General features: G+C 36.3%; 1 protein-coding gene across 6 annotated transcripts in view; it reads right to left on the reverse strand.

Annotated features, from left to right (window-relative positions):
* Positions 1–13,016, reverse strand: part of LOC149718300 (ecotropic viral integration site 5 ortholog-like) — a 117,388-nt gene that overhangs the window by 10,185 nt on the left and 94,187 nt on the right. Inside the window, exon 1 of one of the 6 annotated variants that reach the window (XM_089840711.1) lies at positions 9,750–10,221. The exons of 4 other annotated variants lie outside the window; for them this stretch is intronic. In XM_089840711.1, coding sequence (XP_089696837.1) covers positions 9,750–9,826 — 77 coding nt within the window. In that variant the 5' untranslated portion in view covers positions 9,827–10,221. Of the gene's footprint in view, positions 1–2,318; positions 3,223–9,749; positions 10,222–13,016 lie in introns of those variants that run through there. One more of the 6 variants, XM_089840707.1, reaches the window with a different exon arrangement.

Genomic DNA, 13,016 nt, shown 5'->3' on the forward strand with positions numbered 1-13,016 from the left:
CCTGAATCTATGACCTACTTCACTCACTCACTTCAAAATTGCAAGCTCCAGTTTCTAAGTTACCAGAATTTACAAACTTATGGATGGAACATATCTTATAAACTTATGCTAAACTATATATACGTAGACGCAAAATACTCGGCAAAAGTAAAGGCGGCCCTCGGGGCATATTTATCTTCCGAAAAATTGTTGAACCATATCTTAGGTAACAGAGCTTATCGTCAGTCGTATAGCTAGCGATATAGACGTTGCTATAAAATGGGCTATTAACTTTCCGCCAACATCAGACAAAAAATATATACCACACAAAAATACGGAACAAGCATACGCATATAGACAGATATTACATTTTACAAAAATATGTATTCATTTTTTCTTTTTTTTTCATATTTTTAAACAAATATAGAAAAAATAATAAAAAAAGGCTTAGGAAATTATACATTCATTCATTCATTCATTCAAAATACATAGTTTTCAGACTGGATACTTTTTACACCAGGAGACCAAATTACTTTGTCCGCCAAGTATCTTGGTCTCCTGGTGTAAATGGTAACAATCCTCCTAGTCTAAAACTATGTATAGGGTAGAAAATTGTATAATTGACTTTGCAATAATAATAATAATAAAGATTACCAGTTAAGAAGAAATTATTTTTCGATATCAAATTAGCATAAATTATGATTGCAGTAAGCTTAGGGGAATACATTGTTTACTTGTCCCGAGGGGGTAGACACTCTGGATCTCTGTGTACACATGAGTTCAAAAGAGTTCAGCTTTGACAGTGCATTGAGTCCAAAGCCTTAGGAACTGACAGTTCAGCTTTGACAGTACATTGAGTTCAAGACATATTGTACACCTGAGTTCTCAAGTGTCTACGCCTTCGACTTGTCCCTCTGTATCGTTTGAAATGAATTACTTAAATTCGAAATTATGACCTTGATATTATGACCAGAAACAATACAGATTACCCAATTTATTACGTCCCCCAGTACACCTAGCTATAAACATCAAATTAATTCACTGAAATTAAATTTAGAGAATGACCATTCCATTCCGTTGATATACTAGAGGAGTTAACACTAATCTTAATTAATTTCCTTGCTATTATTGCATATCCCATTGTGTTATTATATATTTTTGCAATATAGACAAATAAATTACTCTAGCAGTTCAGTTTCCCCATCCCCTAACTTAAGGCCTTTTCAGACGATACAACTTTTGACTCAACTAGATGGGTCAAGAGGTTTAGTCAGTGATCAATTTCCAATTTTGTGATTCAACTTGAACAACTTATGTTCATACGACCCAACTAGTTTATTCAACTAAAGTTAAATGAGTTAAAAAGTTGTATCGTCTAAAAGGGCCTTAAGTTCCACCACCATCTGAACTGAGTGAGGATATTCCATACGGTACAGAACATTTCCCCATCAGTTCAGTTAATAGTCGAGCATGAGAAGAAGCTCCATGGATTAAACGAAAGGAGCTATTGGCCCTAGCTACACCGTAATGTATAGTTTAAGATTCATAAACTACAAGGTAGATTACTCATCGCTAGAGAGAAGGGTGCATTTATCTACAGGTAATCGCCCGAAAAATACGCCCCCGGGGTAAGGAAACGTGTACCTAGTCTTAAAGGAATGGTGCATAGAACAGTGACATATTTATTGTCAAAATAAAAATCAATATGTTTTGATTATCAGAAAGCCATTCTGTAATTTTTATCATCAAATGTAGATCTCATTGGACGATATGAAAATTATTTGAACATACGTAAAAATAGGAAAACCCATTTGACGTGGCAAAATTTAGATACTTTTAGCTTGCATGGAAATGAAAGTTTGCTACGTCATATCCTTCAATCTTTAACCTCAATGTGTTCCCCCAACTGGTTGGTGATGCAATTTCTCCTGGTTCAATAGGAGCTTGGCAGTACTGCGTCACTCTTAGCGTATAGATTAATGGCTGCATTACGTATGCAAACGTCATTCCTTTCTATCTCTTAGCTCAGTGTCATATGACCCCCCACTCTACCGCCACTAGTCTACGCTCATAGTTTCATAAGGATACCAGAATGGCTACAGGCGACAGGGGTGAAGCTAGGCTCGAATTGCTCAGTCCTCATTACACCCACCAGTGACGGGGACGCATGACGTTACGCTTCTACCCCCTCCGCTCAACTCAAAGCTCGCGCTAAATAGTATACTCGTTCAAAAATATATGCACTATCCCTTGAAAACCTGCGTCTCTCAAACCCAACCACATTCCTTTGTCATTACGCTCTACACAGGTAGAAAATAAATAAAAATACAGATGCATACGTTTCGGGGTTGGGTATAGACGATGTTCTGGAAGATACCGAAGACGCGTAACCGGTAGACGTTCCACTTGTACCACTTCCATTAAACGTACCACCACTACCACTACTTGTACTTGAAGTAAACTTGTCACATAAACTATCAAAAGCCTTCCGTAATTCGGCTGTATTAAAGGATTTCATTCTCATCAAGCCATTGTGCTGGGACATTAATCCTGGTGTTGTCCTTAACCGGCAATATTTACACCTTTAAATAATTAATTCACCAAAAATAACACTAATCCCGAAAAATTATTGTTAGCAGACGATTTTTCGATTTTATTACAACTTTGAAGAATATGTCCAGCACAGCCACAAACTCCGGGAAGATTTCGCGCCTTTTTCTCGAGATCTTTCTTGTGAGAAACACGACCTGGAACTACCTGAGAATCTAGGTAATACTTCAAACTATGAAGTAGCAGCAGCCAGGAAACAAAAATAATTTATAAAATATTCGCCGGCCATGCGAGACCATAAAATATATCGAATTCTTTTTCTTCTTCTTCTCGCTATCCACGATTCTTTACAAAGAACACAGACCCCGATTCTTTATGTTCGGCTAGGTTGCCTGTTGTACGTTAGGCTTAGCTAGGACGAAGTCGGAGCCGTCAACTTCAAACCGTTCATACATTAGGCGCTCGCTTTTGAAGAAAAATCGTTTCTCGAGATTGCAAGCAAAGGAAAACTCGCTCTCGCCCACCTAAACTCACGCAAAAAAGAACACCCTAAATTTAAAGTTTATACTAGCAGCGTTGGTTTCGGCGGAGTTTGGAGTCGTAGGACTAACGGGAACGGGAACCTCTTTGAGAGGCAAAGTCAACTTTGGATAAATTCCGACACCGACAGAACGCGAGCGTAGCAATCGAAGTCGCGAACTAAGCACCTCGCCCAAGAGATAAAACTTAAGACTATAAATGTTTCGTCCGTTGGCAATTTTTAAGTTAAGCCTAATTTTTCTTTATTCTTATCGTGACAGCTGATTAGGCTTAACTGTCATCGTAGCTTCATAACATATACAGGGTGCTAACTAAAAGCCGTGTAAAGCGGTTCTAGGCAGTAAAACCAAAGTTAATAGATAGAAACATAAAGTGTACTTCATCCACAGTTCCCAGCCTTTGGCTGTAGACGCCATGTAAAATGAGAAGCAAACGACCCTCCTCTCAACGTTTACACGAACCACCCAATCAGAGGAGAGGTTTTTTGGAGAGGTTTATAGAAAATAGTACTCTATAGTGGCGATCCAAACGTTAATTCTTGGTACTAGAACTCGCATCTGGCTCTGCTATACTTTAGATGCCTATGCTACGGTCGTTAAGAGGGGGGTCGACACTATTCTGAGAGGTAAAGGGGGTTTTTCTTTTATTACACGGCGCGAGAAAGCTTCAGTGAAGTATACTTTTCGTTATTATCTATGGACGTTTGGTAAAACACACCGTGGTAGGCTTTGTTCAAAGGTCAAGTGCTGAGATGAGATTATATTCTTCACTACGCTTCAATAGTCTGCAATGTCGAGAATGATTTTAAATCGCCTTATCAACACAAAAGGTGATTGTAATTAACGTCATTTTGAAGACCAATTTATGTATTGATGGAAAGTGGAAGATTATTGGCATGGAAGCGTGACTTGGCGTTGGGAATTTTAGGCGAGACTCAACTTTACTACAATTTAGGTACGCGTCTAATTGGGAAAAGGCTTAGCGAGGAATTCGAGGGATGTTCAATTTTCCAGGGATTTAACTGGTAATAGGATTGAGAAGTCAAAACACTATCCAAACTCAACTCAATTTGGTATACACGGGAAAATTTCCCGCGATCTTACTAATTAGGCGGGAAAATGGAACGAGATAAAACAATGCGATTGGCGGGAATAGAGATTCGAATCATCTTAATAAATACCAATTAAAATTTTGGGTATACAGTTTTGTTGTCAATTTATAATTCAGATTATTAAATTTGCATGCAAAGGCTCAGGACGCCAAAATATTAATGCACGTGACATTTTTGGCGGGAATACTTAAGAATGCACGTGGCAATTTTTTTTGGCGGGAAATTAATAAATTATAGTCTTTGAGCATCCTGAGGCTTGCTCAAAGACTACAGACACTTGAAAGCAGGAAAAAAGGAACAAGTAGAAGCTTAAGAACAACATTTCAATCGATTTTCAGTATATATAACACGCGATTATAAAAGGTTTATCTCATTCAATACCACAGACAACAAGGGAAACTAATAAAAAATAAAAACTGGAATAAACACGGGGGCTTAGCCTCCCTTAACTTGTGAAAAATCAATCATGGTATTTTCAGAGTGTAAGTAACATACTTGGAATAAGTACGACATACTTGCAACTCCAAAGAACCATTAATATTATTACTCCTAGGTAAGATGTTTATATTACTCACCCATCAGGCCTAATTCTATTCTTGAAGCTTGTTTTGATTGTGAACAAAATTATATAACAAACCCAGTATAATAATAACGTTTAGTGTTATACTTATTGTTGTTAAGATACTTATGCAGAGAGCGTTTACCCGCACGGTCAAACTTACTAAAGTCTCTCTGTCTCTTCTCAAATCCCACACACTAAGACAAGCCAAGGAAATTCTTAGAAAGCTTACCAAGATCGCCCACGGTCAAAACACGTTCGGTTTGACGTTTATACAATCCCGATAGCATCTGGGATAATTTCCCATAGAGCCTAACATAGTCAAAGGCGCAGAACTGCTATTAAAGGGCAGCTAGACATTGCAACAAGCCAAGGATTTGTACCCCTAGTAACAGACAAAGGCATATGCCGTCCTTTTAAGTGAATAAGCTACCAAGGTGGACACGATTTGATAGACAATTACATTGTCTGGAAATCGCAAATACAGTAATCTTAAAGATGGTGTTTCTGATAAGTCTGGCATAAATTAAGGGGGATGTTGTTTAGTCGATTTTGAGTCTATGACACAAGGGCCACTATTGTCAAGTTAAGATTGTCCAGAGTATTTTACGGATGACCCATTTCCCAATTTGATATTACAAACTGCAAAGTTGATATCAGTAACATTAGGGAGAATAAAATTCATCAGAAGTGGTTTCAGTTGAGGTCTTTAAGGTTGAGACGGAGCTTAATCCTCAGCCATTAATCCAGTAAACAACGTCCATTTATAGACGACTTGAATTTTACCTTTATGAATAACCCCTCATTTAATTTTGAAATTCCATGACTTGTCTTTTAGCAACTCTGATTAAATAAAGCTCTTGAGTCAGGGATAGATTTAATTTTAGAAGTAGGAATGGAGAACAGAGTAATATCTGGGCGCGCGTCAAAGTCCCGGACCCCCTTCCACGGAACGGGGGGGAATTTAAGAAGAGACGGACGGGTCATAGCGAAAGAGGTAAAAAAGGAATTACTGTATTTTTCGCCGTCCCCGCATCAGCAACGTCATCAAAACGTAGCTTAAGTGAGCAGCCAATAAGATAATTTAAACTTTTCGTTATTACGTGTTGGAGGGAGGGACTCTATACTGGGTGGTCTATGAGTCGGAACAACTGAAGTTAATACTAACCGTTCCGTTCTCCATTCCTACTTCTAAAATTAAATCTATCCCTGCTTGAATATTGTTGGGTTTAAAAAAAACTATAATCAATAATATCATTCATCTTTCCTTTATACTAGGGTATCAATTAAAATCCACTTGGATAATTGGCATATAAGATGAAAGAGAATATTATATAACGGTTTTAATTGAAAAGGGCATTCATAAAACCTCAGCGAAATATAATATACATGGTGCCCGATATTTGGGAGAGTAATTCGGGCCAAAGAATGCGTCTGCAAGCTCTGTAGTCTGTATATGCATGCATAGACTAGAGACTCGAGAGTCTATGCTGAATTGTTAATAGTTTACGTCCCGTCTATGAAGAGCTGAACCGACAACTCTACGAAACGAAACTGAGCTTGTTATTATTAAAATGCGCCAAGTAAGTTGCCCCTCCCCCTTTCCCGCCTTTAAAGAGTGTGTCGGCTCTTAAAGGAAACCCTTGAAGAGGTTTTGTTCTCTCTTAATCTCTTAGACTTGAGTTTATTTTTAACAAAGACCAGATAAACAGCTGGAACAAAAAGGGTTCGGTGCTACTAGTAAGAAAGAAAAGATGAAGATTCTATGGCCACAACATAAGTTCATGAGATATGTTCCTAACTTAAGTTTGTAAATTCTGGTAACTTAGAAACTGGAGCTTGTCATGAAGTGAGTGAGGTAGGTCATAGATTCAGGGTAAAGCGACATACGCCTGGTGAGGCGCTGTCAAAGGCTTAGTACAAACTAGGAAGATTGTCTGAGTGTAGTCAATTCTCAATTGTCGTTCTCGAGCTGTAAGTCTCTAGGATTACGAACTTGTATAAGTATTGTCATACTTATGGACCATATCTTATAAACTTATGATACAAATAAGCGAGTGTTATCTGTTTATATTTATCTAACACTTAACGTTGGTCTACCGTTGAAAAATACCAGACAAACCAGCTTTTGTATTTTATATTATCACTGGAAAACTTTCAAGGGTCTCTCTATAGGACAAGTAGCCAATTGTCGTCCGCCAAATGCCAAATTGTAGTCTGCTTAAACTTTGTTAGCAGACTGCATGGTCCTCCAGACTAGGGACCAGTGGAGTCTCTAATAACAGAACTAGTCCCAAAGACCCATGCAGTGTCCCTTAAAATATGTGTATATTTAAGTTTGAATTATTAAAGTACTCCAACGAATTAATAAACCGGTTTTTGACTTATGGACCACTTGTCTTATTTCGAAGCTTGTTAGCAACTGCTAGCAAGTAACAAACTGTTGTCTACTTACACCATATTAATAGCAAGTACCCCCAAGTGTCATCTTAATTGGTAACAAGCACCTAATTATCGTCTGTTTACGATATAGCTTCTCTTTACATTGGTCCACTCTAAAATTGTAAAAGACTAAATAATCATCTTTCTAACAAAATCAAACGGACTATTTGTAGGGCAGATATTCCCTTTAAAAGACGCCAGACGAGAGAAAAGCTGGCCACCACCGCATCCTTCATACATCCCAACCCAACCCTACCCAAGTACCCCCTAGTTTTGACAGCTCCAATTCCGGCCGGGCTTCTAATACCCCCTTCCCATTCTTACTCCCATAGCTTTTCATAATGTAAAAGCTCGTTCGTTATAAAAGCATCCCCCTCCCATACCCATATATAACCCCCTTTATTAAGCAAAACCCCATCCCATAAACCCCTTGATCATAAGTTCATAAGATATGTTCCTTCCATAAGTTTGTAAATTCTGGTAACTTAGAAACTGGAGCTTGTCATGAAGTGAGTGAATGAAGTAGGTCATAGATTCAGGGTAAAATTTGGGCTTAGTAATGCAGACTAAATAGGACCTAGATGGAACTTGGTCCTGCAAAGCTAATTAACCACTGAGTGTAGGACTTCAATAGAGAGCTTTCAGATGGGTTAGTAGTACGTCACACCCTCCCAAGTCTTACCGCTGTTTTGGTAGCCATATTGGGTGGTGAGCTTTAAACCCACCAATATGGCGTCGTAAATTATGTCACGACTAACGAGACTCAGCTCCTCCTCCAACTGAAAGCTCTCAATTCTCGCTTCCGTCGTTCTCCTTAGAACTAGTTATCTCGAGCTGTAAGTCTCTCAGTAACATTACGAAGTGTCATACTTATGGATGGAACATATCACTTATAAACTTATGCTTGACGCCCCAAAATCCAGGAGCTAACCGAACCGAGCTAACAAAGAGAAATTAATAAAGAAGGAAGGCGACTTTATTTTTAAATAAATCCTGCGAAAAGCTATTTTACAATTTAGACCCCTTTTACTCGAGTTACGTTTGGAAAATATTAATATAAATATAAAAGACTCAGTGCTTTAAATGGGGAAGTGTGAAAAATGTAGGGGTAAACTTGTTTCGAGGTTATTAATAAAGTTATAGGTCTGGTACGTAACGAGGGAATATCCAAAATTAAATTTATATACATACAGGGTGTTTATGAAGGTCTGACACAAATTAAGGGAACAATTTCGAGTAAGACCTAAGAGATGACCCCTTAATTAAATTAGCATTGTCCTTCAGTTTCTTATTTAAATTTGAGGGATCATCCGTAAAATACTCCGATCTTAACTTGAAAACAGTGGCCCTTTGAGCAGAATGTCATAGAAGTTACAATTTCGAATTGACTGACTAAGTGCAGTACCAACTAGCCTATCCTCCTGGTGTAAATGGTATCAATCCTCCTTGTGTGAAAACTATGTATAACCTCATTTGGATACTAGCTAATTGCACCTGTCAAAGATTACGAGTCTGTCAGAGTAATTAGTGGAAATTATAATGTTAAGCCTAATTAGCTGAGCTAACCGAAAATGAACCGAAACAGTACGTGTCTCCCACACTTCAAAACCAACACTTATTTTATCTGGAAATCAAAATACCGCCGACGGAAAAAATATGTATGCTAAATTGCAGACCTACGATACGAAACTGGGACGATGTATGTACAATAAGAATTTATAAAACAAGATTCCCTTTGTTTCACCGGTAGTCATTACTTAGAAGTTATAATCTAAAGAGTAACACCCAAATTATAACAATAAAGGGTAACCCAACGAGCATCGCAAAATTTATCAAGGAAATATTTTGGAAAATGCTTAAATATCAGGGAAATATCTATGAAAACAAAACAACAACCTGGAAGTATCAGGTCAAGGACACAAGGTAGTGGTAGCTTTCCAGGAGTTGTATCATGAACTCTTAATTACATCTATATTTTCTCTAATTTAAATTATTAAGTCTTCCAGTATCGACTTAAACAAAGGTTTAGTTGAAATTGGGACCAGGGTCAAAAATAATAAACTGGTCCTTAGGACTTGTCCCCCCTTTGTTTTCATATAGATTCGCAATTAATAAAGTGGTCCCGAGGTCCAGTAACACTTACTTCGTCAATTTTAAAACTGGTACAAAATAATAAACTTGTCCTCAGAACTGGTTTGTTTGTTTTCATATAGATTCGCAATTAATAAAGTAGTCCCGAGGTCCAGTAACCCTTACTTCGTGAATTTTAAAACTGGTCCAAAATAATTGACTAGTCCTCAGAACTGGTCCTCAGTTTGTTTTCACATAAATTTGCTATTAATAAATTTTAAAACTGGTCCAACGTAATAAACAAGTACTTAGGACTGGTCCCCCCCCCTTTGTTTTCATATAGATTTTCAATTAGTCCCGAGGTACAGTAACCCCTACTTCGCAAATTTTAAAACTGGTCCTAGCAATTAGTAAATTGGACCAGTGTCTGTGCACTAATCCCTAGACTTAGCTCGAATAAACTAAATTATTCAATTAAAACTCAGAAATGAAACTCACCGACTTTCAATTAAAGGTAAAGATCTCCATTTGCGAACCGCTTTAAGAAGCAGCTCATATTTGCTATCTTTCACCATAGTTATTCATTCGAAATTCACTTTTAAGTACTTGGGAAATCAAAACAGCGGCGTGTATGTCCCCGAGGAACAATCATTCACTAATAAACTAAAAACCTTCCCGCCGCAAAGTCAAAACCGACACACACGTTGTAATAAAATAAAATAAAAAAAAAAAAACGCCATATTTTCGACCTCGAGTTACGTCGACGTATTTTTGAAGCTTACTGACGGATTTCTATTTTTCTATCTTTTCCTCTCATTGAAATCTCTCTCTCATAACGAATAGAAACAAACTGCGGAAAACTGAATCTAACAAAAAAGGAAAGACTTGAAAAATATCTCGACCCCTTTTCGTTAATTTTTTTTTTAAAAAACAAAGTCGTAATCGATTCGACGATTATTTAACCTCCAAAATATATAATCGACTACTAAATAGATACGGATGAATTTAAATAATTATTCTATGAATATTTAATGAGTTTTTATTTTAATATAGGTCAGATTTTTTTATCGTTAAAAATAATATTATAATAATTAGAAAGGGTTGGTTTTAAAAATTTGGTTTTGTGATAATAAAAACTTTTTAACATATTTTTATATAAAATTTGTTAAATTCATCTAAAAATAGACCAATAAATTATTAAATTTGTTAAATTTATATAGAAATGGTGCATTAAATTATAAAATTGGTTGAATTCATCCTAATAAATTGTAAAATTAATTAAACTCATCCGAAAATAGTCCAATAAATTATAGAATTAATTAAATTCATCCGAAAATGGTCCAATAAATTATAAAATTAGATAAATTCATCCACTAACGGACCAATAAATTATAAAATTAGATAAATTCATCCAACAATAATAATAATAATAATAATTATAAAATAAGTTAAATTCATTGGAAAATAGACCAATAAATTATAAAATTAATTAAATTAATCCGAAAATGGTCCAATAAATTATAAAATTAATTAAATTAATCCGAAAATGGTCCAATAAATTATAAAATTAATTAAATTCATCCGAAAATGGTCCAATAAATTATAAAATTATTTAAACTCATTCAAAAATAGTCCAATAAATTATAAAATTATTTAAATGCATCCCAAAATAGACCAATAAATTATAAAACTAGTTAAAGTCATCCGAAAATAGTCCAATAAATTATAAAACTAGTTAAATTCATCCAAATCTAGACCAATAAATTATAAAATTAATTAAATTCATCCGAAAATTTAACCAAAAAAAAATAATAATTTGAAGTTACGAAATATCACTTTCAGTCCAATATCAAAGCAATTAAATATTCATCGGATAATCATTTAAATTTGTAGTATTTAGCCGCAAGACAATAAAAAACAAGTACCCGACTTAGTCTATATTACGTTGTATTTTCCCGGCGAACAATTTTCCATTCTACAACTGGAACATGCATGATGTGACGCAATAAAAAAGGTTTAAAAAATGAACTACAACACACACCAATCTTTAGATTCCCTTAGCAGCCAGCGAAATCGACCCTCTTCACGTTATTTCAAGCTATGATTGGATATTGAAATACCACGTGATCCTTTAATTGATAAGGGGGGCTAGCCAAGGGCGGGGGCGGAAGAAATATCGATCATGAAATAATATACTCTACAAGTAACAAGTGCTATGGGAATTTATACCTTAGATCGTAAGTTTATAAGTGATATGTTCATTCCATAAGTATGACACTACCTATAAAAGTTCGTAATGCTACTGAGAGACTTACAGCTCGAGATAACTAGTTCAATGGAGAACGACAGAAGCGAGAATTTAAGTCCTACACTCGGTGGTGGTTAATTTTGCAGCTAGGACTTCCATCTAGGTCCTATTTAGTCTGCATTACTAAGCCCAAATTTCACAGCAGCGCCTCACCAGGCATGCGTCGCTTTACCTCGAATCTATGACCTACCTCATTCACTTCATGACAAGCCCCAGTTTCTAAGTTACCAGTGACAAACTTATGGATGGAACATATCTTATGAACTTATGATCTAATATGATAAACTCTAATGATATAACTGGATAAATTTGTCGAGAACTTTTATGCAAATACAGTTTCTCTAATTTCAATTTATTTATACTTTTTCTTTAGGTTTAAAGCTAAGATTGCAGCAGGCGTAAAGACTAATCTAGGCTTTAAAAGCGTATCTTGTTTACAGAATGGAATATCTTTCATTTCAGTGAATACTTAGCTTGGAATTGAGATCACTAATTTCGATTTATTTTGTTTTGGTTTGGTTTCAAGCTAAGATTCCATTAGGCGCAAAGGCTTATCAATGGTTTAAAAGCGTACATGGTTTACAGAAGGGAATAGCTTAAATTTCAGTGAATTCTTGGCTTGGAATTGAGATCACTAATTTCGATTTATTTTGTTATGGTTTCAAGCTAAGATTGCACCAGGCGCGAAGACAATGTACGGTTTAAAAGAGTGCCTTGTTTACAGTACGGAATAGGTTTTATTTCAGTGCATACTTAGCTTGAAATTGAGACCGAACAGAGTACGAAAAACGTTGGAGGCGCTTTCGTCTGTACAAAACGCGTTGACCAATTAAATGGGTCTCTCGCAATGGAAAAACGTACTGGTATAATTAGTCAACGCTTAAAGAAAACAAACGACTTTCTTGTTCTCCAAAAACTAATCTTATAGGCATACCCGTTCGAAAGATTGAGGGGCAGGACAACCTGACTTTACTGTACGGAGTGTTAGGCCTAAGACCCTTTTCATAAGTTGGGGGGTAAAATAGAGCCTAAAGTTTGTTTGGAAACCGTGTTTTCTTGATAGGACAATATGTGGACAGCAAAGACGTTAGATGATGGCTTGGTACGGGACTAGTAACTTTGAAGCCCTATCTAAGGTATTTGCATTGCAGCCATAACTTCATTAGATTGTTGCCATGAAGTGACAAAGGTCATAGATTAGAGGTAAAGCGACACCTGGTGAGGCGCTGCTGTCAAAGGCTTAGTAATACAGACTAAATAGGACTAAATGAACTGCAAAATTAACCACCCAGTGTAGTAATGCAATTCTCTCCTGTCGTTCTCGAACTACCTCTCAGTAAGTCTCTATCTAGCATTACGAAGTATAAGTAGTGTCATACTTATGGAACATATCTTATAAACTTATGATTCGCATACCCCGATTTCAAGTACTGTGGCAACCCTGGTTTATTATAGTT

The sequence above is a fragment of the Phalangium opilio genome, unplaced genomic scaffold, assembly GCF_054372755.1.
Source record: "Phalangium opilio isolate 3A_F unplaced genomic scaffold, DU_Popi_V2 ptg000002l_1, whole genome shotgun sequence".
In the NCBI taxonomy this organism is placed as follows: Eukaryota; Metazoa; Arthropoda; class Arachnida; order Opiliones; family Phalangiidae; genus Phalangium; species Phalangium opilio.